At 44.9% G+C, this 26,101-nt stretch overlaps 1 protein-coding gene across 1 annotated transcript in view; it reads left to right on the top strand.

The window, feature by feature from the left end:
* The window catches only part of LOC137369519 (leucine-rich glioma-inactivated protein 1-like), an 82,638-nt gene that overhangs the window by 23,359 nt on the left and 33,178 nt on the right, over nucleotides 1–26,101 (top strand). Inside the window, exons 3-4 of the mRNA XM_068030779.1 lie at nucleotides 5,793–5,864; nucleotides 5,954–6,025. Of these exons, the coding sequence (XP_067886880.1) occupies nucleotides 5,793–5,864; nucleotides 5,954–6,025 (144 nt within the window). The remainder of the gene's footprint in view (nucleotides 1–5,792; nucleotides 5,865–5,953; nucleotides 6,026–26,101) is intronic.

Raw genomic sequence — 26,101 nt, 5'->3', positions numbered from 1 at the left:
TCTTTCTTAAAGTGGATGTACTGGCCAATTCAGTCAGTGTTTGATTACATAGAGTTTTAGAGTCATAGAGTTTTACAGCACAGAAACAGGCCCTTCAGCCCAACGCCGCTGTGCCGACCAATTATGTACTTGCTATGATCATAACAAGAACCAATCGGACATATTTTCTTGAGTTTAACGAAGAAAGAGGTTATCTTTATTGTACCTAAACCAAACTAATAAAAATAATAAACTACATGCCAACTTTCACTCACACACACACATACACACACACTAGAGGTTTACACACACAGGTTACGGAATGGGGAAAGGTAATTTGGTTGAGTTAGTGGCCATAGAAAAAAGGTGTATACAGTCTGTGGCATTTGGTGATTCAGCTGGCTTCTAGCTAAATTCGGTGGTCCAGAGGCTTTTAGTTTGAAGAGGTAGATGACTGTGTCGGTGAGTCTCTTGGAGACAGTGATGCGGATGATTTCCTCCAACGGGGTTTCTGATTGCAGCTGTGGTCATGCAAAGGGTCAGTCAGCAGGCTGAATTCGAACCTTGTAAGCTGAAATGGAGAGAGAGAAGGACCCCCACTTGGGTCCTCATGTGTCAGAGGTCTAGAAGCTTCTCCTTGCTGCTGTAGATTTACACAAGCTTAAAACCACAGATGGGGAGGGGCTTGTACACATGACAGTGAACCATTGATTCAATCATGGTAGCAGTGTTTCTCTTCTTGCTCAAAAGAACAGAAAGTTCCCTTAAACTTCCTGTGTCTTGGTTCTTGCTGGGATGAGCATCTATTTTGTCTCCACCTCACAGGCCTTGCAATGTAGGATACAGTGTTGCAAATTAGGAGGCCATCTTAAGCTGCTAGCAAAGTCATCCTTCATCTGTTCTCTCTTAAATATCTTCAAAAAATATAATTTCAAATCTCCAGTCAGTGGATTAAAGAAAATTATCATTCAATAAACAAGTTGGCATGACAACAAAAGTTACTAGCACGTTATCCAGATATGTATGTTTAGACCGTTAACTTGAGCTACTGCAGTTGCATTTCAATGTTGTATTTGCAGCAACAAAAAAGTCTTCACAGATCAGTTACCCTGTCTGTCAGATTCTAAAGGGAGACGGGCGGAAGCCTCATAAAAAAATGACCGAGGACGCAGGTTACGCTGTTTCTTTGGGACTTTCGTTGGTTGTTCACTGGAATTATGAGAGGAAAATGATGGCAGACCTGTAAAATTTCAGGGCCATTATTTTTTATTATTGTAAAAGTCTGATGTAAAATGCCAAGTGGGTGTGATTCCATACACAACGTAAAACTACCCATAATCTTGTTGTCTTATTCAGGAAACTACAAAGATGGCTATCAGAGTCACAGAATCATAGGATAGTACAGCATGAGACCACTCGGGCCATCATTCCTGTACCGGCTTGTTAGTAGCACTATTCAATTCATCCTACTCCCTGCTCTTTTCCCACAGCCATACATTTTTTTCCCTTCAAGTAGCCATCCAATTCCCTTCTGAATGTTACTATCGAACCTGCTTCAACCACCCTTTCAGGCAGTGCATTCCAGATCACAACAACTCGCTGTGTAGAAAAATGTTTCCTCAAGTCACCTCTGGTTCTTTTGCCAACCACCTTAAATCTGTGTCCTCAGCAAAGGTCTCAGCTTCATCCCCTTATCCCCACCTCATTGAATTTCGAGCCTGGCATGATGCTGAGCTCTTCTTCCGTCGCCTTTGCCTCTGTGCCCACCTCTTTGGACAGGCGTCCTCCCCCAACACAGCAGACCCTTTTATCTGCCTCCAGTATTCTCCCTCCACCTGGACCCCTCCCTCTGGCCTCTTACCCTCTCTTGGTCTTTTCATTAACTGCTGGTGTGACATCGGCCATCAGAGTTTCTCTGCTCCCCTCACTTGCTTTAACCTATCCCCCTCTGAACTTGCTGCACTCCTTTCTCTCAGGTCCAACCCTAACATTGTCATCTACCTGCTGACACGGATGGTGCTATTGATGCCTAGCAGACATTGAACACCAACTCTCTGACACTTCCTCCTACCTCCCCTGATCATGACCTCACCACTGAACATCAAGCCATTGTCTCCAGTACTGTCACTGACCTCATCTCCTCTGGAGATCTTCCCTCCACAGCCTCCAGCCTCATAGACTCCCAACCCTGAACTGCCCGCTGCTATCTCTTTCCCAAAATCCACACAGGATTGCCCAGGTAGACCCATTGTTTCTGTCTGCCGCTGCCCAACTGAACTGATTTCTTCCTATTTCAACTCTAATTTTTCTCCCCTTGTTCGCTCTCTTCCCACCGACATCCGTGAATCTTCTGGAACCTCCGTCACTTCAACAGTTTCTAATTTCCTGGCCCTAACCATCTTCTTCTCTCTACACCTTCGCCCCACCAGGACAATCTGAGGGCTCTCTGCTTCTTCCTTGAATGGAGGCCCAACCAATCTCCATCCACCATCACCCTCCTCTACCTGGCAGAATCTGTTCTCACATTGAACAACCTCTCCTTCAACTCCATTCACTTCCTCCAAATAAAAGGTGTTGCTCTGGTTACCCACATGGGTCCTAGCTTTGCCTGCCTTTTTAGGGGTATGTGGAAGATTCCTTGTTCTAGTCATACTTGGGGCCCTCTCCCTCACCTTTATTTCTGGTACATTGATGCCGTCTCCTGCTCTTGCCCTGAACTGGAACACACCCTGCTTCCTGTAAAGACTCCATTCCATTCTCCCAGTTTCTCCGTCTCTGTCACATCTGTTCTGATGATGCAACCTTCCATACCAGTGCTTCTGATATGACTTTTTTCCTCAACCGAGGATTCCACCTCACTGTGATTGACAGGGCCCTTGACCATTTCCCGCACTTCTGCTCTCACCCTTTCCTCTCCCTCCCAGAAACACAATAGTGTTCCTCTTGTCCTCACCTTCTACCCCACCAGCTTCTGTATTCAACGGATCATCCTCCACCATTTCCGCCAACTCCAGCGTGGTGCCACCACCAAGCACATCCTAAAGTGTGGTGCCCAGAATTGAACACAATACTCCAGCTGAGTCTTAAAGAGTAATCTCTAAAGGTTTTAGCATAACATTTTTGTTTTTGTACTATTTTTTATTCGTCCATGAGATGTGGGTGTCGCTGGCAAAGCCAGCATTTATTGCCCATCCCTAATTGCCCTTGAGATGGTGTTGGTGAGCTGCCTTCTTGAACATAGCTGCAGTCTATGTGGTGTAGGTACACCCACAGTGCTGTCAGGGAGGGAGTTGCAGGACTTTGATCCAGCAACAGTGAAGGAACGATGATATATTTCTGTCAGGATGGTGTGCGACTTGGAGGGGAACTTGCAGCTGGTGGTGTTCCCATATGCCTGAAACCCTTGTTCTCCTAGCTCTATTATTAAAATAAAGGATTCTGTATGCCTTCTTTTAACTTTGTAAGTAAATAGAAAAATTAAGTATCACGCAATTATGGGGGAGGGGGCTGTGTTGGGGTGAGTTGGGGGAGTTAACTTGCCCATAATTTCAAGACAGTTTCATCACTTGAAAGTTCAGATGCAGGGAGCCCTAATTTCTGAAGCATGTTTGTTTTTTTATATGTACATTAGGCTGCAAGAAATCTGTGAGCTTCCTGTTGATCCTCGAGCACAATTTCTCCAAGTCTTTCTGTTCTCCCAGCATCATCAAATCTTAAAGTGGACACATTAAAGTAGCCTCTTGGAAAAAGTGTAGTCGGAGATAGTGTTGAGGAGCAGAGGGAGCTTGGAGTACATTTCCACAGATCCTCAAAGGTAGCAGGACAGATCAATAAGGTGGTTAAGAAGGCAAATGGCATGCTTTCCTTTATAAGCTGAGGCAAAGATTGTAAGAGTTGGGAGGTTATGCTAGAATTGCATACAACACTAGTTAGACCACAGTGTGAGTACTGCATACAGTTCTGATCACCACATTACAGGAAAGATGTGATTGTACTGGAGAGGGTGCAGAAGAGATTTATGAAGATGTTGCCAGGACTGGAAAATTTTAGTTGTGAGGAAAGAATGGGGAGGCTGGGGTTGTTTTCCTTGGAACAGCGGACTTAATTGAGGTGTGTAAACTTATGAGGGGCCTAGATAGAGCAAATAGGGACTACTTATTTACCTTAGCAGCGGGGTCAAAAACCAGCGAGTATAGATTTAAAGTAATTGGTAGGAGGATTAGAGGCGAGATGAGGAAACAGTTTTTTACCCAGATGGTGGTAGTGACCTGGAAATCACAGAATAATACTGTGCAGAAGAGGCCCTTCGGCCCATCGAATCTGTACCGATGCATTAAAACACCTGACCTGTCTACCTAATCCCATTTGCCAGCACTTGGCCCATAGCCTTGAATGTTATGACGTGCCAAGTGCTCATCCAGGTACTTAAAGGATGTGAGGCAACCCACCTCTACCACCCTCCCAGGCAGGGCATTCCAGACCGTCATCACCCTCTGGGTAAAAAAGTTCTTCCTCAAATCCCCCTTAAACCTCCCGCCCCTCACCTTAAACTTGTGACCCCTCGTAACTGAACCTTCAACTAAGGGGAACAGCTGCTCCCTATCCACCCTGTCCATGCCCCTCATAATCTTGTACACCTCGATCAGGTCACCCCTCAGTCTTCTCTGCTCCAGCGAAAACAACCCAAGCCTATCCAACCTCTCTTCATAGCTTAAATGTTCCATCCCAGGCAACATCCTGGTGAATTGCCTCTGCACCCCCTCCAATGCAACTCACTGCCTGAAAGGGTGGTCGAGGCAGAAACTCTCACCACATTTAAAAAGAACTTGGATGTCTACTTGAAGAGCCGTGATGTATGGGGTTATGGACCTAGTAAAAGGAAGATGGGATTAGGCTGGGTAGCTCTTCATCGACCAGCATGGACACGATGGACTGAATGGACTTCTTCTTCATCATAAATTTTCTATGATTTATATGAGCTTCAACACTATAGTGCTGATTCTATGAGCTGCACTTCCTTCGAATGCTTTTCACTGCTGGCAATGTTGAATCACTAAATTTACCCTAATGGTATTAAGTTGTATTACTGCCTGTGATAACTAGGTTTCGGGTTCAATGCTGCTTATCACTTGACTTGATCTGCTTGAGATGGGTGGGTTGTTCAGTTCTTGGCAATACCAAGATCAACTGCTGGAAGAAGGGGGGAGGGGAAACTGGCGATCTATTAACGTGGCATTATTTTTGCACTTAATTGCAGCTCAATCAGAAAGGTCACAATGACAAAGAAAATGACAATGTCACATTGATGCACTAACAGTGCCTGGTTAATGTTATATTTTAAGTAAATTGATGTGGGAAGATCCAGAGACCTTTAGCTGAATCTTTGCCCTTGCGGTGTCTGACCTGGAAGTCTTTGGTGTTGACCCCTTGTTTCAATATGTGGAAAAGTAATCTATTTTCAGCATTGACCTGGCACTCCTTGTGGGCACACAGATAGAATCGTAGAATCTTACTGCACAGAAGGAGGCCATCGTGCCTTTGTCAGCTCTTTTGAAAGTGCTATCTAATTAGTCTGGTTTTGCCTTGCTTTTTCCCCATAGCTCTGCAAAATCTCTCCTATTTGAGTATATATCCAATTCCCTTTTGAAAGTTACTAATTGAACCTGCCTCCACCACCCTGTCAGATAAGATCGACTGGCAAAAAAAACCCTACCTTAAATGGCGTAATTGAGAATTGCGTAAATATTGTCAGTATCAGCCATAATGTCAGATACTTTCTAAAAAGAAAAATTATTATTGTTCTTTCCTAACAGTTTGTTTACTTCAAACTCTTTTGACACTGTTGGGGATGATGCCTTCCTTGGTCTTTCTCACCTCAAGTACCTGTAAGTAGATGACAAATCTTGACACGTTCCCTGTATAGTAATCGAGTATCATTAATATGAGAATACTAAAATGCTATTTTTTCTCCCAGGTTTGTAGAAAACAATAAAATCCAGTCCATCTCAAGATATGCTTTTCGAGGACTCAAGTCTCTAATTCACTTGTAAGCATATACCCTTTCTCATTTAACATAAACCTATACGTTTAGCATATGACCCCCGTACCTTAACTACAAATGTTCTTGAGAAAAAGTAGTAAACAATCCTAAAATAGTAATGGTTGCCAATGATGCCTTGTTGTCTTGTGCCAAAATCAATGTATTTCTTTCACTGATCTATGATTTGATCTGTGGATTATTGAATAAGCTGTAATGTAGACAGGGTACAATATAAAAACTTAACACAATACCTATTACAATGTAAAATGTTATCTAAATGTAGTTACATAGAATTGCATAGAATATGCAGCACAGAAACAGACCATTTGGCCCACCTTGTCTATAATAATGTTTGTGTTCCGCACGAACCTCCTCCTACCCTACTCTATCAGCACAATTTTCTATTCCTTTCTCCCTCATGTACTTATCTAGCTTCCCCTTAAATACATCTCTGAAGTATTAGAACTGATCACCTGAAATTTCCACAGTGGTTTTCTGGAGACAATCCACAGAATATCTATAGAAATGGCATGGACGGGTGAAAAATGTCAGTTTAAAGCTTTTCTCCGGAACTTCTACTGATCTTCTGCCAAAGTTGCGAAGGGAGATTTGGAAAACTCCACAGAAACTTTCCCCTGTTGTGATTCAAACCGTAATTATGCATGAGTGTTTGTTTTACAGAGGGAGGCAGGATGATGTGCACCATCCTGTTTGTCTGATTCAACTCTCCTTGGTCTGGAATCCAGCCCAGACTAATAGAATGAAACTCTGGCCCTGGTTCTGGCTGGAATTCTGCAATACTACCACTGGTGTCCTGCTGTAACGTGGTCGGGAGATCAGTGGAAGCTGTATGCAAAATGATCAACTGTGCCATTTAGGCTATTTCTCTGGGATTTCCACCAGTGACCTGCTGGAATTACTGTGGTAAACCTGCAAAACTTCAGGGACACTATTTCATTTGATTGTAAAAGGCCTAAAATTATTTTTGACAGCTTCAACTACAGTTCCAAGTGAATAACGTAAAACTATCCACAATCTGGTAGTCTCATTCAGGAGACTACAAAGTTGACTGGTATATGATATGGAAAAAAAACTAATTATGTAATGGGAGAAAATATTCTATTTAGGAGCGTGCCATTTTAAAATATTAATTTACATTTATAAAGTAGGCATTTTTGTGGCTCAGTTGTTTTCTTGAGAAACATTTTTCTACTCAGCTTTTCTCTATCATTCACTGCTTCTTGATTTTGGTTTCAAGGTGAAATTTGTTAAAAATGTCATTGCTTTAATGAAGCCTGACTTTGGAAAAGTACTTGCTCCAATATGTATCATCATACAACATTTTTTTTTTTCTTTTCAGGTAAATTTCTGGTTTCAGTATTCGTGGGATGTGTGTCAAAGAATTGGCAAAGAATTTCAAATTTATAGCAGACTCCCTAATGCCAAAGGCTTTTTAAAAAATTCCAATACTTAGAAACAAACCCCACGAATACTTTACTGAGGAAGAACAAGCTTGAGCAAAGTAATGCAAATAGCCCTGTTACTCAATGAGTCACACATTTTGCCGTGACATGAATGCACACTAGAAGAATGCAATGCACAGGCATAATCTCAGGCTTGATGTAAATGTTTCGATAGCCAATTAAATTTCTGGGTTTTACAAGAAAAAGATGTCAGAGTTGGACACAGGACCAAAAAAAGGTGAAATGATCACGTTAGTAGTTTTTTGTGGGCTCCTACTAGTTTCTGTCTGTTTCAAAAATGACTGCCTCCTGTTTTTTTATCCATTTGTGGGATGTGGGTGTCGCTGGCCAGCATTCATTGCCCATCCCTAATTGCCTTGAATTGAGTGCCTTGCTAGGCTATTTCAGAAGGCATTTTTTTAAGAGTCAACCACATTGCTGTGGGTCTGGAGTCACATGTAGGCCAGACCAGGTAAGGACAGCACATTTCCTTCCCTAAAGAGCATTAGTGAACCAAATGGGTTTTTACAACAATCGACAATGGTTTCATGGTCACCATTAGACTAGCTTTTAATTACAGATTTATTAATTTAATTCAGATTTCACCATCTGCTGTGGTGGGATTCGAACCTGTGTCCCCCAGAGAATTAGCCTGGGCTCTGGATTACTAGTCTAGTGACACTACGCCACCGCCTCCGCCTTTCCAATCTTAAATGATTGATATCTTAAATGATAGTTCCAGGGAGAAGACTCGGAGGGCGGAGTTTCGGACTGGTAGGTATAAAAACCTTACCTCGGGGATTCGCGGCCTACATCCAGGGAGAAGACTCGGAGGGCGGAGTTCCAGACCGGTAGGTATAAAAACCTTACCTCGGGGATTCGTGGCCTACATCCAGGGAGAAGACTCGGAGGGCGGAGTTCCAGACCGGTAAGTATAAAAACCTTACCTCGGGGATTCGCGGCCTACATCCAGGGAGAAGACTCGGAGGGCGGAGTTCCAGACCGGTAGGTATAAAAACCTTACCTCGGGGATTCGTGGCCTACATCCAGGGAGAAGACTCGGAGGGCGGAGTTCCAGACCGGTAAGTATAAAAACCTTACCTCGGGGATTCGCGGCCTACATCCAGGGAGAAAACTCGGAGGGCGGAGTTCCAGACTGGTAAGTATAAAAACCTTACCTCGGGGATTCGTGGCCTACATCCAGGGAGAAGACTCGGAGGGCGGAGTTCCAGACCGGTAAGTATAAAAACCTTACCTCGGGGATTCGCGGCCTACATCCAGGGAGAAAACTCGGAGGGCGGAGTTCCAGACCGGTAAGTATAAAAACCTTACCTCGGGGATTCGTGGCCTACATCCAGGGAGAAGACTCGGGGGGCGGAGTTCCGGACCGGTAAGTATAACAACCTTACCTCGGGGATTCGTGGCCTACATCCAGGGAGAAGACTCGGAGGGCGGAGTTCCGGACCGGTAAGTATAAAAACCTTACCTCGGGGATTCGCGGCCTACATCCAGGGAGAAGACTCGGAGGGTGGAGTTCCGGACCGGTAAGTTATCTCGGGTGGAAAAAACCCGGAAAAAAACTAAAAGAAAAACTGAAAAGTGACGTCCCAGGAAAGCTGTGACCTGATTGGCTGGTAGGGAACCTGCACTGAATTTGAAAATAAAACATTGATAAAAATTGATTAAAACCCTAATTAACTAATTAATTAATAAGTAGAGGAGTAACTGAACCAGAGGGGGGAGATTACTGTATTTAGCATTTAATATTTATAGTAGAAATCTAGCGCTAGGCACCATATAGTTAATTGTAATTTAACTTAGTAAGTCAACACTAAAGTCCTCGAGGCGGCCAACATCCCCAGCATATACACACTACTAAGCCAGCGGCGCCTGATTTGGCTTGGCCATGTGAGCCGCATGGAAGATGGCAGGATCCCCAAGGACACATTGTACAGCGAGCTCGTCACTGGTATCAGACCCACTGGCCTTCCTTGTCTCCGCTTTAAAGACGTCTGCAAACGCGACATGAAGTCCTGTGACATTGATCACAAGTTGTGGGAGTCAGTTGCCAGCGATCGCCAGAGCTGGCGGGCAACCATAAAGGCGGGGCTAAAGCGTGGCGAGTCGAAGAGACTTAGTAGTTGGCAGGAAAAAAGTCAGAAGCGCAAGGAGAGAGCCAACTGTGTAACAGCCCCGACAACCAATTTTATCTGCAGCACCTGTGGAAGAATCTGCCACTCTAGAATTGACCTTTATCGCCACTCCAGGCGCTGCTTCACAAACCACTGACCACCTCCAGGCGCTTACCCATTGTCTCTCGAGACAAGGAGGCCAAAGAAGAAGAATTTAGTAAGGATTTAATAAGTATTTGAGTATTTATTTTAAATTAATTTATTAATTTGTATTAGAAATGTCAGTTAGAGGGGTAAAGTGCTTCACCTGAGAGATGTGGGAGGTCCGTGACGCTTCCAGCGTTCCAGACGACTACATCTGCAGGAAGTGTACCCAGTTGCAGCTCCTCACAGACCGCATGGATCAGTTGGAGCAGCAACTGGATGCACTTATGAGCATGCAGGTGGCAGAAAGCGTCATAGACAGGAGTTTTAGAGACGTGGTTATAAGTTGTGCATATCACTTTAGCTATGCTGAAGCCTGTTTAAGTGTTAATGGTAGACTTAATAAGTTTTTATCTGTTTACTGTTTCTAAAACTTTATTAATCTAATTAGTTATTTTGAAAAAAATCATTAAGGTAAGACAGGAGGGAGAAAGAAATAGAAGGATATGGTGATAAGTGGTGTCGGAGCAGGCATATGTGGAATATACATAGTGCTGCAGGCTTGTTGGGCTTAATGGTCTGTTTCTGTGCTGTAACTTATGTAATACTGTGCATGTATTGTTTAAGAGTAGCCCAGGTCAGCAATCTTCACATCTGTCTCTCTTGATTGGTATTGTACCTCCCCGAATGGTCTTACTGTGATTGAGATCTCTGCTTCTGGGGAACTGAAGGTATAAGTCAACCCATCATGATTCTTTTATTTTTATTCATTCATGGGATGTGGGCATCATTGGCAAGGCCAGCATTTGTTGCCCATCCCTAATTGCTTTTGAGAAGGTGGTGGTGACAATTGAGTGGCTTGCTAGGTCATTCCAGAGGGCAGGTAACAGTCAACCATACTGCTGTGTTCTATATATAGGTCAGATTGGGTAAGGATTGCAGGTTTCCCTCCCTAAAGGACTTGAGTGAACCAGGTGACTTTTTACAACAATCTGACAGTTTCATGCATCATTACTGATACTAGCATTTCATTTCAGGTCTATTTTATTATTTATGTTGTTTAACTGAATTTAAATTCAAGAGCCTTAAATTCCCCAACTGTCCTTGGCGAGATTTGAACTCACGTTTATTAGTTCAAGCCTCTGGAGTACTAGTCTAGAAACATAACTACTAACTACTGGACCCAGCATGAGTGAGGAAAATTGATTTTATTGTGGGGAAAAATTTCACAACAATGATTCTGGACTCCCAAACCTTCCTAATCGCAATACCTAATCATTTTTTTATATATGCCAAATATCATGAAGTATTATAGTGTCCAACCTTCAACATGCTGTCAGCATAGTGAACTTATCTACTGTGAATGTAATCCTGCACAAGGCCAAGTTCTCATTTGGATGATGTTAATGTATTTTGGGACATCTCTGTCCCAAAATAGATCTAAGCACACTAGCTGGAGTAGTGTTCTTAAACATATTGATAGAAGAGATATTTGGGTAAATAGTAGGTGCATGGAGAAATAGTTGATGTGCTCACTTAATTGATTCCAGAGGCAGCTAAACCAGTAGTGGTTGCTACAGTGGGATGCCTTAGAATACTTTCATTCATTTACATCACAAACTTTTTTTTTCTGTGACTTAATGTTCATTCATTAGTTCCTCAAACAATCATAAAATCATACCGTATGGAAGGAGGCCATTCAGCCCATTTATCAGACAGACTTACCAAGAAGCAGTGAAGGTCAGGGTCAGGTTTGGATCCCTGGTACAGGAGGCCAGTGCTCTGCCACTGGGGCTTCCTGTCCTATTTGTAGTCAGATTTGTGAATCAGAAATTGAAACTGTGAAAAAGAATTTGTGTAATAACAGGAATGAGGGACAAGGTTATTTTACATCAATCTTGGAGATTTCTCAAGGGATTTAGTGGAGTTCTGTCTCACTCAAATTGAATAAGCCAGTGATCTGATGCAGTTGAGCTTTCTAGAACTCTCTCTGGGACAGTTACAAGTTGTGTAGCTTTTTGCCCTCTTCCCAGTATGTTTGCTGCAATGGATACTCCTAGGCACAAATCCAATCAAGAGCCTTAAATGGCATTGCAAACTGCAAGGGCTGTGTATAAGCAGATTATAATTATCATCTATAGATTGTAATTGGATCACTGCTTAAACGTCCTCATTGAGAAGCATCTATTTTTATTGGGCAATCTTGATGGAGGACCAAGGTCCAAAGTGCAAGGCACTGCCAAGTTTGATAAGAATTAGACAGAAAGCAAGGTGAATCAAGTAGTTGTAATTGGATGATGCCAAGCTTATTTTTTCAAATTGTTTGGAGGAAGAGAAGACTCAGGGAAGTAAAGAGTTGTGTAATATTGAGGTGCTGGAAAACATGGGCTGGGATTTTATGAGTCCCGCGGCGTTCCTGACGGCGGGACCAGAAGTTGGCAGAACTTCCGCTTCTTCTATTTTTCCCATTTCGCCAAATCAACAGTGTAGCGATGGGCATGGGAGACACGTGTGATCATGCAGCGGGGACGGACTTTCATTGGTGGAACCTGTCGTCACTTGGTCAAGCAGCATGAACGCCATGGCTATAAATCATTCTGTGTTCCAAGCCTCAAGGATCAGCAGCCTTTCTGGTATGTAAGTGTCTTTGGATTTACTGCAATTAAATCGTTTACTCATTTTTAACTGCTTTTCCCGTTGTTAATTTTTCAAACACAACTCCAACTCCTTCTCGTTTTTTTTTTTACTACAGCAAGAGCTAAAAATATGTCAGCAGGCAGTGTCCCGCCCCACGGTTCAGTGATGCCTCCCTGCAGGTTCTCCTCCAGGCTGTCAGGGAAAGGCGGGAGGTCCTCTTGCCTGCAGATGGAGTCAGAAGACCTTCCCGCCTGACTAAGGCAGCCTGTATGAAGGTAGCAGAGGAGGTCTCGAACCATGGGGGTTATGCGCCGAGCTTGGGTTCAGTGTCGGAAGCGTATCAATGACTCGCTCAGATCGGCAAGGGCAAGTGGTCTTGCCAAAGCTGTTCCATTGTTTTCCTCCCTGGCTCCATGTGTTTAACACAGGGGGCAGACCAGTCATGCGTGAGCTGCCTTGGTGCCATACACTAAATGATTGTGCAGAAAGTTGACGTTTGGCATTTTTTCTGTGCTTGGATGTGTCGTGTGAAGGCTAGTCCGGAATGAGTGATATCGATGCATGTATACAATGGGTGTGACATCATTAAATCTGCACAGTCTCCTGCAGCATAAATGCACCCACAACCAGCGGGAGCGGGAAGAGACAGGTGGAGGTATCCCAGACATCAGAGTCCTGACACCAGCTGAGGAGGAGGTTGTAGAAATAGCGAGAGAGGAAGGAGGCAGAGCCGTTGCAGATGGTGAGGCAGGATCCTTAAGGCGTAAGGATGAAGTGTCATCTTTAGTCTTGAGCCATGTATGCACACGAAAGGAACTCAAGAAAATTACAATCACCAGGGAAGTGGTACTGAACAAATTGTTGGAGCTGCGGGCTGACAAGTCCCCGGGTCCTGATGGACTTCATCCTAGAGTCTGAAAAGAAGTGGTGGGTGAGATAGTTGATGTGTTAGTTTTAATTTTCCAAAATTCTCTAGATTCGGGGAAGGTTCCGCCAGACTGGAAAATAGTGAATGTAACTCCTTTATTCAAAAAGGGAGGGAGACAAAAAGCAGGAAACTACAGGCCAGTTAGCTTAACATCTGTCTGAGGGAAAATATTAGAAGCTATTATTAAAGATATTATAGCAGGGCACAGAAAAATTGAAGGTAATCAGGCAGAGTCAACATGGTTTTGTGAAAGGGAAATCATGTTTAACCAATTTATTGGAGTTCTTTGAGGGAGTTACATGTGCTGCGGATGAAGGAGAACCAGTGGATGTATTGTACTTAGATTTTCAGAAGGCATTTGATAAGGTGCCACATCAAAGGTTATTGCAAAAAACAAAAGCTCATGATGGAGGGGGGAAACATATTGGCACGGATAGAAGATTGGCGAGCTAACAGGAAACAGAGAGTAGGCATAAATGGGTCACTTTCTGGTTGGCAAGATGTAACGAGTGGTGTGCCACAGGGATCTGTGCTGCGGCCTCAGCTTTTTACCATTTAGATAAATGACTTAGATGAAGGGACCGAAGGTATGGTTGCTAAATTTGCTGATGACACAAAGATAGGTAGGAAAGTAACTTGTGAAGTGGACATAAGGAGGCTACAAACAGATATGGATAGGTTAAGCGAGTGGGCAAAAATCTGGCAGATGGAGTATAATGTGGGAAAATGCGAAGTTGTTCATTTTGACAGGAGGAATAACAAAGAAGCATATTATCTAAATGGTGAGAGATTGTAGAGCTCTGAGATGCAGAGGGATCTGGGTGTCCTAGTGCATGAATCGCAAAAGGTTAGTATGCAGTTACAGCATGTAATTAGAAAAGTTAACAGAATGTTATTGTTTATTGTGAGGGGAATTCAATACAAAAGTAGTGAGGTTATGCTTCAGCTATACAGGGCATTGGTGAGACACATCTGGAGTACTGTGTACAGTATTTAAGGAAGGATGTAAATGCTTTGGAGGTAGTACAGAGAAGGTTTACTCGACCGATACCTGGAATGGACTAGTTGTCTTATGAGAAAAGGTTGGACAGGCTAGACTTGTATCACTGGAGTTTAGAAGAGTAAGAGGTGACTAGATTGAAACATATAAGGTTCTGACAGGTTGGATGCGGAAAGGATATTTCCCCTTGTAGGAGAATTTAGAACCAGGGGTCACTGTTTAAAAATAAGGGGTAGCCCGTTTAAGACAGAGATGAGGAGAAATTTTTTCTCTCAGAGGGTCGTGAGTCTTTGAAACGCTCCCTCAAAAGGCAGTGGAAGCAGAGTCTTTGAATATTTTTGAGGCAGAGGTAGATAGATTCTTGATAAGTAAGAGGGTGAAAGGTTATCGGGGGTAGGTGGAAATGTGGAGTAATCATTTCAGCCATGAACTTATTGAATGGTGAGCAGGCTCGAGGGGCCAAGTGGCCTACTCCTGCTCCTAATTCGTATGTTCTTAAGTGTGTGAACTCATATTCAACTGATGCTCAATGTGCCTCTGTTTGTGTCTCCACTGCAGGTGCCCATACTCGAGCGATGGAACGCCATGAGGCCCAAGATTCCACCTCTGGGGAGGAATGCACAATGCACATGATGATTGCACAATGTTCAGCACCATTCGTGACTCCTCAGATACTGAAGCAGTCCGTGTAGAAATGCAGCAAGACCTGGACAATATCCAGGCTTGGGCTGATAAGTGGCAAGTAACATTTGCGCCACACAAGTGCCAGGTAATGACCATCTCCAACAAGAGAGAATCTAACCATCTCCCCTTGACATTCAACGGCATTACCATCGCTGAATCCCCCACTATCAACATCTTAGGGGCTACCATTGACCAGAAACTGAAGTGGAGTAGCCATATAAATACCGTGGCTACAAGAGCAGGTCAGAGGCTAGGAATCCTGCGGCGAGTAACTCACCTCCTGACTCCCCAAAGCCTGTCCACCATCTACAAGGCACAAGTCAGGAGTGTGATGGAATACTTTCCACTTGCCTGGATGGGTGCAGCTCCAACAACACTCAAGAAGCTTGACACCATCCAGGACAAAGCAGCCTGCTTGATTGGCACCCCATCTACAAACATTCACTCCCTCCACCACTGATGCACAGTGGCAGCAGTGTGTACCATCTACAAGATGCACTGCAGCAATGTACCAATGTTCAGACAGAACCTTCCAAACCTGTGACCTCTACCAACTAGAAGGACAAGGGCAGCAAATGCATGGGAACACCACCACCTGAAAGTTCCCCTCCAAGTCACACACCATCCTGACTTGGAATTATATCGCCGTTCCTTCACTGTCGCTGGGTCAAAATCCTGGAACTCCCTTCCTAACAGCACTGTGGGTGTACCTACCCCACATGGACTGCAGCGGTTCAAGAAGGCAGCTCATCACCATCTTTTCAAGGGCAATTAGGGATGGGCAATAAATGCTGGCCTGGCCAGTGACGCCCACATCCCATGAATGGATAAAAAAAAAGATGCCAATGCCCCAGAGGGTTCACTGTCACCTGCCTCTTGTTCCATCCCCACCAGTGCAGATACATCCATATGATCCGCAGGGGGTTTAAGATTAGAATCTGGGTCACAATCTGGTGGGCACGACACAGACACATCCCAACAGCTGAGGAAGCATGTGCCAGCCGGGTCCCCTGACAATCGGAGGACTGCTGGGGACCAGGCCCCTGCTCAGCCCTAGGCTCATGATGATCCTCTGTTTGTTGCTACGAGAAGTCTGCTGGATGTGCCACAAAGCCATGTAGACAACATGCCGGAGATGCCTGAAGTCATGTGTGGATTTGTGCATGCCATGGAGGAGTCCATGCAAGCCTTGTCCCAGGCATATGAGTATATGGCTTCCTCAGTCGAGAGTTTGGCAAGCTCCATGGCGAGTCTGGTTGAGTACTCGATTTGTACGCGCTCTGACCCGCTGTAACACCATCACTGTAACCATGGGCTCCATGCAGCAACGTCTAAACGAGAGGGGGACGAGAACCTGGACCTCCCTACAGGTGCTCCTTCCCCTCAGGGAGACAGGCAGGTGCAATCATGCATCCAGATGGAGGATGAGCGCGTCCCAGCTGCCCCAGGGCCTTCCTCTCAGGACACCCCAGGCGGCATCTCCTCGACCGCCCCCCCCCTGACATTGACCTCCTTACCTCCAGCAGGTGAGCACCCGGGGGATACTCAAGCACCATTGCTGCAGACCCCCAGTAGGATGGAGCCATCAAGGCCCTGTTCTTCCAGAGGACGCCCACCATGGTCATCCACAGCAAAGGGGCAGTGCACTGAGCAGACTGACCGCACCTTAGCTGCTAATGTTGGGGTAGCACCTAGACGTAGTGGCAGAAAATGGAAAAGAAAGTATTTTGATCAAGAAGGTGGTATGGGTGTTGTAAATATTGTACATAAATTAAGGACATTTCAATACATATTTATTTGCTTTAATCGTTGATGCACTCTTGTAAATCATTTGCTTTGTTTCAGTTGGAAAGGAAAATGATTATTGGAGACCTATGGCAGGAACACATTGATGATGGCTCTGGTGGATGTGTGAACAGCATTGTATCGCTCTTAAGCTGCTCTTTGGGGATGACACACTGGTGTCATCAACCATGTGCAAAGGGGGTAACCCTTGTCACCCAGGATCCATCTGTCTACTTCAGCTGGTTCCTCAAAAATTCCTGGCAGCTGTGAGTTCCTCAAAATGTATGAGTCGTGACAGCTCGCTGGGAGCAAGGCAAATCTGTCTGCATTATTCTTCTCCTGTGGTCGCAAACCAGTTGTACGTTCAGAGAGTGGAATCCTTTGCGATTGATAAAGACAGCAGGCCGGTCCCAGGGAGCTCTATTGGCCATGAGTGTAGTCAATCACCCCTGGCACTCTAGGGAACTGAGCAATGGCGCCGAAGGCCGCAGACCTTACTGCTGGGCTATCCTCATCTTCAGGTAAGTAGATGAAATCATTGGCATGACGAAATAGGGCATCGGTCACCTCTTTGATACACCTATGGGTCGCAGACTGAGATATGCCTCCTGTTGCCGTTGATCCCTGGAAGGTACCGCTAGCAAAAAAATTGAGTGCAGCAGTCACCTTGAGGGCAAGTGGCTTGGGAGTCCCACCAAACCCAAGCTGTTGCAGGTCATGCTGCAGGATCCTACAGATTTCTGTGACCATTTCATGTGACATCCTGAGTCATCTGTGGCATTTCCTCTTTGACATTTGAAGTTATTTGTCCTTGTCCTGAGGATGTAATGTCACGCCAGTGCCTGTGTTCGACGATGCTGTTCCTGGATGTTATCATTCGGAGCATCTGCACCTTCTTGTTCTGCCTGTTGCTGACATTCAGGCATCATGTGTTGAGGGAAAAAAAGCTCTCCTTAGTCGCTCCTCTTCCCACGGTAGTAGACGAATTGGGTGTATGAGACTTATGTCGTTGCAGCTTTGTAAATAATGAAATGAGCAAAGCGTTCCAATTCAGCCTTCTGTTGCCAGTCAGCTGAACCATCGATGCAATAAACAGATCGATTTTATGTGCCTTAAAATTGCAGCCAGCAGAAAATCCCACCCACTGTCATTGGCCTCCTGCCACTCGACTTGCAACCCTTGAGTGGCTATGTGTTTTGCATTATCGTTTGAGCAAATGGTGTGTGTACAATTTAAGGCAAGTTTCCCCATCTTCCAACTTCCTCCTGCCACCTTCCAGCCTGCACCCATCACCCTTGACCCACTCAGTGTAACCTTAACCCTTCCCTCTGCAGAATCCAGTTGCCCCCATTGACTGTGACCATTCCTTCTGCCAGCCAGTACCCTGATTGCACCCCACAGGTCCCCATCATTGACAGCACTCATCCCTCGCTTTAGGCCCCTCATGACTGGTTAACTGTAATGCTCAAATCAATCCATGGCCCGCAGAGCCGCCCACAGCCAGCTTCAGCAGTATTAACAACCACGACACACCCTGGATGCTACCTGCTCCTTTCCCTGCTCCTTCATGCATCCAATAACAGGAGAGCTGGTAAGTGATTGGTGGGTATTTCTTCCATGTCTCTTTTTGTTTTGGCCAAGATTTAAATCAGGAGACGGCATTACAAGTCACGAGTGCACTTAAATAATTTTTTTTTTAAATACTGAGATCCAAATTAATTAATTAAATAGAATAGAGAGGGTTGGGCAGGCGATGTGTTGCAGCTGTAGTATGTGGGAGCTGGTGGACGCTGGTGCGATTCACAGTGACCACATCTGCAGCAAGTGTTGGCTGCTCGAGGAACTTCAGCTCAGAGTTGATGAGCTGGAGTCCGAGCTGCAGACACTGCAACACATCAGGGAGGGGAGAGTTACCTGGACACTATGTTTCAGGAGTCAGTCATACCCCTTAGATTAATTAGATCCAATCTGGGCCATGGTCAGGGACATGAGGGTATGACTGCAAGTGAGGCAGGTATGGGGATCCAGAATTTAGCTTTGGAGGAGCCTCAGCCAGTGTCCTTATCCAAGAGGTATGAGGTTCTTGCTCCCGGTGTGGACGAGGGCACAGACTGCAGGGAGGATGAGCGAACTGACCACAGCAGCGTGGTTCAGAGCACCATTCAAGTGAGGGCAGAAAAGAGAAATGTAGTTGTAATAGGGGATAGCATAGTTAGGGTAATAGATACTGTTCTCTGCAGCAAAGGTGGAGAGTCCCAAAGGCTGTGTTGCCTACCTGGTGCCAAGATTAAGGATATCTCTTCTGGGCTAGAGGGGAACTTGGAGTGGGATCCACGTAGGTACCAACTTGGAAAGGATGCAGTTGTTGTGGTCCACGTAGGTACCAACGACATAGATAGGACTAGGAAAGAGGTTCTGCTGAGTGACTATGAGCAGCTTGGGGCTAAATTTAAAAAGCAGAACCACAAAGGTAATAATCTCCAGATTACTACCTGAGCCACGTGCAAATTGGCATAGGGTAAATAAGATTAGAGAGGTAAATTCGTGGCTCAAAGATTGGTGTGGGAGAAGTGGGTTCCGATTCATGGGACACTGGCACCAGTACTGGGGAAAGTGAGAGCTGTTCCGTTGGGATGAGCTTCACTTGAACCATGCTGGGACCAGTTTCCTGGCGAATCGAATAACTAGGGTTGTAGATAAGGCTTTAAACTGAATAGTGGGAGGCAGGGTTCAATTGAAAGGAAGTTTAAAAAGTCGATAAGTAACGAGAGAGCAGAGGTGCAGGGTAGTGAAGGAACATACATTAATCAGAGTGTGACAGGAAGGGACAGAGAAGACAAGCATAAGAGTACAGCAGAAATTAGAACCAGAGTAGGTAAAAGTGGTAAAAAGTCAAAGCTTAAGGCTCTTTATCTGAATGCACGAAGCATTTGTAACAAGATAGATGAGCTGATGGCACAGATAGAAATAAATGAATATGATTTCATAGCTATCACTGAGACGTGGTTGCAGGATGAGCAGGACTGGAAACTCAATGTTCAAGGATATACGACGTTCCGGAAGAACAGGCAGAAAGGAAAAGGAGGTGGTGTAGCTTTGTTATTAAGGGAAGCGATCAGTGCAGTTGTGAGTAATGATATAGGTGTAATAGATCGTGATGTAGAATCAGTTTGGGTGGAAATAAGGAATAGCAAGGGAAAGAAATCATGGGTGGGAATGGTCTATAGACGCCGGAAGAGTTGCCTCTCTGTAGGACAAGATATTAATCAGGAAATAATGGAGGCATGTAAGAAGGGCACTGCAATTATCATGGGTGATTTTAATCTGCATATAGACTGGACAAATCAAATTGGCAAGAGCAGCATGGAAGACGAATTTGTAGAGTGCATCAGGGATTGTTTCTTCGAACAATACATTGCAGAACCTATCCAGGAACAGGCTATTTTAGATTTGGTAATGTGTAATGAGGTAGGATTAATAAGAGATCTCGTAGTTAAGGATCCTCTCGGAGGAAGCGATCATAACGTGGTAGAATTTCAAATTCAGTTTGAGGGTGAGCAACTCGTGTCTCAAACCAGTGTCTTCAACTTAAACAAGGGCAATTACAGAGGTATGAAGGAAGAGTTGTCTAAAGTGGGCTGGGAAAATAGACTACAGGGAAAGTCAGTAGAGGAGCAGTGGCAGACTTTTAAGCAAATATTTCATAACACTCAGCAAACATTTATTTTGGTTGGAAGGAAGGACTCAATGAGAACGATGAACCACCCGTGGAAAACAAAGGAAGTTAAGGAGAGTATCAAATCAAAAACAAAGGCGTACAAATCGGCAAAAGCTAGTGGTAGGCCAGAGGATTGGGAATTTTTTAGAAACCAGCAGCGGATGACTAAAAAACTAATAAAGAGGGAGAAAATTGATTATGAGAGTAAATTGGCAATATAAAAACAAACAGTATGGGTATATTAAAAGGAAGAGAGTAGCGAAAGTAAGTGTGGGACTCTCAGAGGATGAGACTGGGGAATTAATAACAGGGAAATGGCAGATAACTTAATCCAATATTTTGCATTGGTCTTCACGGTGGAGGACACTATAAACATCCCGACAATAATAGTTGAGCAAGGTGTAAATGGGAGGGAGAACCTTGTAATAATCTCTATCATGAGGGAAAAGGTACTGGACAAATTGATGGGACTAAAGGCAGACAAGTCGCCAGGACCTGATGGCCTGCATCCAAGGGTTTTAAAAGAAGTGGCTGCAGAGATAGTGGAAGCATTGGTCATAATATACCAAAGCTCACTGGATTCCGGTAGGGTACCAGCGGATTGGAAAACCGCTAACATGACGCCCCTATTCAAGAAAGGAGGGAGACAGAAAGCAGGAAACTATAGACCAGTTAACTTAACATCTATCATTGGGAAACTGCTAGAGTCCATTACTAAGGAAGAAATAGCAGGACATTTAAAAAAAACATAATGCAATCAAACAGAGTCAAGATGGTTTTATGAAAGGGAAATCATGTTTGACAAATTTGTTAGAGTTTTTTGAGGATATAACAATCAGAGTGGATAAAGGGGAACCAGTAGATGTAGTGTATTTAGATTTTCAGAAGGTGTTCGATAAGGTGCCACATAAAAGGTTATTAAAATAAGAGCTCAGGTTAATGGGGTAAATGTGTTGTCCTGATTTGAGGACTGGCAAACACACAGAAGGCAGAGAGTCGGGATCAATGGCTCTTTTTCAGGTTGGAAAGTCATAACTAGTGGGGCCTCAACTATTTACAACTATATCAATGACTTGGAGGAAGGGACAGAGTGCAGTGTATCAAAATTTGCTGTTGATACAAAAATAGGTGGAAAGGCATGTTGTTTTGAGGACACAAAGAATCTGCAAAGGGATATAGATAGGCTAAGTGAGTGGGCAAAAACTTGGCAGATGGAGTTCAATGTGGGAAAGTGTGAGGTCATCCACTTTGGTAAGAAGAATAAGAAGGCAGATTATTATTTAGATGGAGAAAGACTACAAAATACTGCAGTGCAGAAGGATCTGGGTGTTCTTGTACATGAAACACAAAAAGTTAGCATGCAAGTGCAGCAAGTAATTAGGAAGGCAAATGGAATTTTGGCCTTTATTGCTAGGGGGTTAGAGTTTAAAAATCGGGAAGTCTTGTTACAACAGTACAGGGTGTTGGTGAGGCCACACCTGGAGTACTGCGTACAGTTTTGGTCACCGTATTTAAGGAAGGATATACTAGCATTGGAGGCAGTTCAGAAAAGGTTCAATAGGCTGATTCCTGGGATGAAGGGGTTGTCTTATCAAGAACGGCTAAACAAGTTAGGCCTTTATTTATTGGAGTTTAGAAGAATGAGAGGTGATCTTATTGAAACATATAAGATTTTAAGGGGGCTTGACAGAGTAGATATAGAGAATATGTTTCCACTGGTGGGGAAATCTTGAACTAGGGGACATAATTACAAAATAAGGGGGCACACATTTAAAACTGAGAATGCAAAGGAATTTCTTCTCTCAGAGGGTGGTGAATCTCTGGAATTCTCTACCTCAGAGAGTTGTGGAGGCTATGTCACTAAATGTATTTAAGGAGGAGGTAGATAGATTTTTGAAATGTCGGGGAGTTGAGGGGTATGTGGAGCAGGCCCGAAAGAGGAGTTGAGGCCTGGGACATATCAGCCATTATCTTATTGAATGGCGGGGCAGGCTTGAGGGGCTGAATGGCCTACTCCTGCTCCTATTTCTTATATTCTTATGTTAAGCCCACCCTCCCACCCTTTCCTCCCAGAGTACCCTCACTGTTCCTGTATGCAGCTGATAACCCCACCCTTTGTCCTCCCCTCCTCCTGCATGCACTCCCCTCCCCATTCCTTCACAGCCATCCCCGGAGAAGAATCACCCTTGCTTGTGCCAAGCCTGGAGCCAAGCATCCATTCCCGTGTTGGTCTGTCTTGTGCCAATGAGTTCAAGATATGAAACCACTGACCTCAGACTCCACTGCACAAAACTGACTGGTGCAAGCCACGCTTAAACGAATGTGAACCGGGTGGCACGGGAATACCGCTCGCTGCTAACTTAATCTGGCAGCTAATTTGAACTAAGTGTAGGGTAATGAGTATCCATGGTATGGAAGTGAATGCAAAGCTGCAATCGCCATTGTACGGAGGACACCTCAGACCACCGCAAACACGCCGCTGACTTATTGCGATAAAAAAAACGTTGGAAATCCAGAAAACAATTAAATCACCCTGCACACCACCAAAGACCCACTTGCTGGGCCCATAAAATTCCCCTGTTATTTGGAAATAGACATGAGTTTTAATTTCAGTGCAGTGAGGATGCACGCTGGAGGAAGAGAATTATGGAGTCGTTTTTGCGATCCTGAGACAGTGGCAGCTGCATTGCTGTTCCTCAAGTACAGTGTGTGCCACAAGTGCATTGGGCCTGATCTCGTCTCAATTTGGGAGGTCAGGCTCCTTACCTGATTAGAATGTGCTGCCTGCACACATTAGCCCAGTAACAACACACTGATGAGGGAAGAGGGCAGGAAATCTGGTGCAACATGGCAGCCTTTAAGGGTTGCTGGGGAAATTTCTAGATAAGTGGCCACATGGGGGTGGGGGAGGGGAGGCTGTCTATTTGTCAGCCTTTCCAAAGGTGGGGGGGGGGGGCACTGGGGGGAGAATCGAAAGGCACACTGTGGGTGTACCTACCTCACATGGACTGCAGCGGTTCAAGAAGGCAGCTCACCACCACCTTCTCAAGGGCAATTAGGGATGGGCAATAAATGCTGGCCTGGCCAGTGATGCTCATATCCCATGAATGAATAAAAAAAAGGAACAAAAGAGAGTTGGTGGGTTAGTGGCAGAGTAACACAAGCTTGTTTATGGGCAGGGAATTGAATATGTGGGGAGGGCTTGACCTCTTTAGCATTCCAGGGTTCACAAGAAGAGATATAGAAACTGATGTGGAAGAATATGGCAGATATTAAGGAACCTGGCACAATAAGATTACCCAACAGTATCATATAGGCATATCCAGACACGGCAGGGCAACATGCAAGTTATACTTTTCAGTTGAAAGCCTTGGCCGGGATTTTACGCTCCCTCAAAAGAGTGGGTTAGGGATGGGGGGGCGTAAAATGGAGTGGGAGGCTCGGGGGAGCCCTTCCCTAGCCGCTCCCGCCGCCAATTTATGTGGGGCTGGGGCAGCGGCGGCGAGAAATGGCCTGCCCGCCCCAGGCCAATCATTAGTGGGCAATTAATGGCTATTTAAGGGCCTCCGCCCACTGCCACAGGGATTTTACAATTGGTTGGCAGGCGGCTCTCAGAAAAGCCGCCTGATAAAAATAGGTGGCCTTCTGGCGGCCTGGTGGGTGTGGGGGAGGTGGGTGCTGTCCTGATCAGGCACCCTGTGCCCCACGGAGGACTGCCCCAGAAGCCCCAACTGCCCCCAAAGCCCAACATACCCCCTGACCACCCCCCCCCACTGCCGGCGAGACCCCAAAAACTTACCTCTTTTCCATCCTCTCTGTCATCTTCATCAAGAAGCTGGGTTGCAGTCCCAGCAGTGGCCACCACTCCTGGAGGCGCTGCTGGGACTTAAAGCTGCCAGCCCACCAATTGGCTGGCAGTTCCATTAGGTGGGACTTCCTGCCTCAATGAGGTGGAAGGCCCACTTAAGACCATTTAAGGGCCCGGGGACTGTAAAATCCAGTCTTTATCCCCAGGCCCGGCGGAGGCGGGATCACCACCGACTTTTCGGTCGGTGGATGGCTCCCCCCTGTCCACCATAAAATCCAGCCCCTTGTTCATTGAACTATCGAAAGGCATACAGGCTTTACATGCTGGTGATCACAATGCTGTAAGGTGTTTGGAGTTACCTGCTGTCTGCAAACACTAAATGATAGAAAACTAAGAAACTAGAAATAACAACAACTTATATTTATAAGCACCTTTAACATAATAAAATGTCCCAAGGCTCTTCACTGGAGTGTTATAAAACAAAGTATGACCCCAAGCCACAAAAGGAGATATTAGGTCAGATGACTAAAAGCTTGGTCAAAGAGGTAGGTTTTTAGGAGTGTCTTAAAGGAGGAAAGCGAGGTAGAGAGGCAGAGAGATATAGGGAGGGTATTCCAGAGCTTGGGGCTGAAACAGCTAAGGGTACAGTCACTGATGGTGAAGCGATTAAAATCAGGGATGCATAAGAAGCCAGAATTAGAGGAGCACAGATATCTCGGAGGATTGTGGGGCTGGAGGAGATTACAGAAGGGCGAGGCAATGGAGGGATTTGAAAACAAGGATGAGAATTTTAAAATCAAGATGTTGCTTGACTGGGAGCCAATGTAGGTCAGCGAGCACAGGGCTGATGGTGCAAGTTCAGACTTGGGCAACAGAAATTTGGCCGACTTCAAGTTTATGGAGAGTAGAATGTGGGAGACCAGCCAGAGTGTGTTGGAATAGATAAGTCTAAGGCATAAATGAGGGTCTCAGCAGCAGATGGGCTGAGACTGGGCGAAGTTGGGCGATGTTACGGAGATGGAAATAGGCTGTCTTAGTGATGGCACAAATGTGAGGTTAAGCTCATCTCGGGGTCAAATGTGACACGAAGTTGTGAACAGACTGGCTTAACCTCAGACTATTGCCAGAGAGATGGGTGGAGTCTTTGTTGTTGTTGAAACTAGAAATGTGATATTAATATAAGACCTTGGTAGAGCCAAATCTAAAATACTGTGCAAAAGCAAAATACTGCAGATGCTGGAAATCTGAAATAAAAGCAGAAAATGGTGGAAATACTCAGCAGGTCTGGCAGTATCTGTGGAGAGAGAAACCGAGTTAATGTTTCAGGTCTGTGACCCGTCATCAGAACCAAAGTCATTGAGCTGAAACATTAACTGTTTCTCTTTCCACAGATGCTGCCAGACTTAATGATTATTTCCAGCATTTTCTGTTTTTATCTAAAATAATGTGCCCAGTCCTGGTCTCCTCATGGGGAATATTGCCACACTGGAGAAGATCCAGAGGAGAGCCAAGTATCCTTCAGGCTTTTAGTTATCAGGACAGGCTCAGGGAACTGCGTCCTTTCTCTTTTGTAAAAATATAGACTTGAAGGTAATATGATTGAGCTTGTTAAAGTGATGAAGAAAATAGATTTTGTTCAGGTGGAGAGGTTATTTGATCTGGAGAGAGAATGTAGGAGTCGGTGGGTGGGATGGGGCATCAGCACACAATAACAAAACATAGATTAGATGCCAGGAAGTAGTTCTTTTCGCAGAGACATGAGCCTCCGGAATAGATTGCCAGA

The sequence above is a fragment of the Heterodontus francisci genome, chromosome 5 (assembly GCF_036365525.1).
Source record: "Heterodontus francisci isolate sHetFra1 chromosome 5, sHetFra1.hap1, whole genome shotgun sequence".
Taxonomy (NCBI): domain Eukaryota; kingdom Metazoa; phylum Chordata; class Chondrichthyes; order Heterodontiformes; family Heterodontidae; genus Heterodontus; species Heterodontus francisci.
Note: the sequence above shows the minus strand (reverse complement) of the source record. Positions and strands in the feature narration are given on the sequence as shown.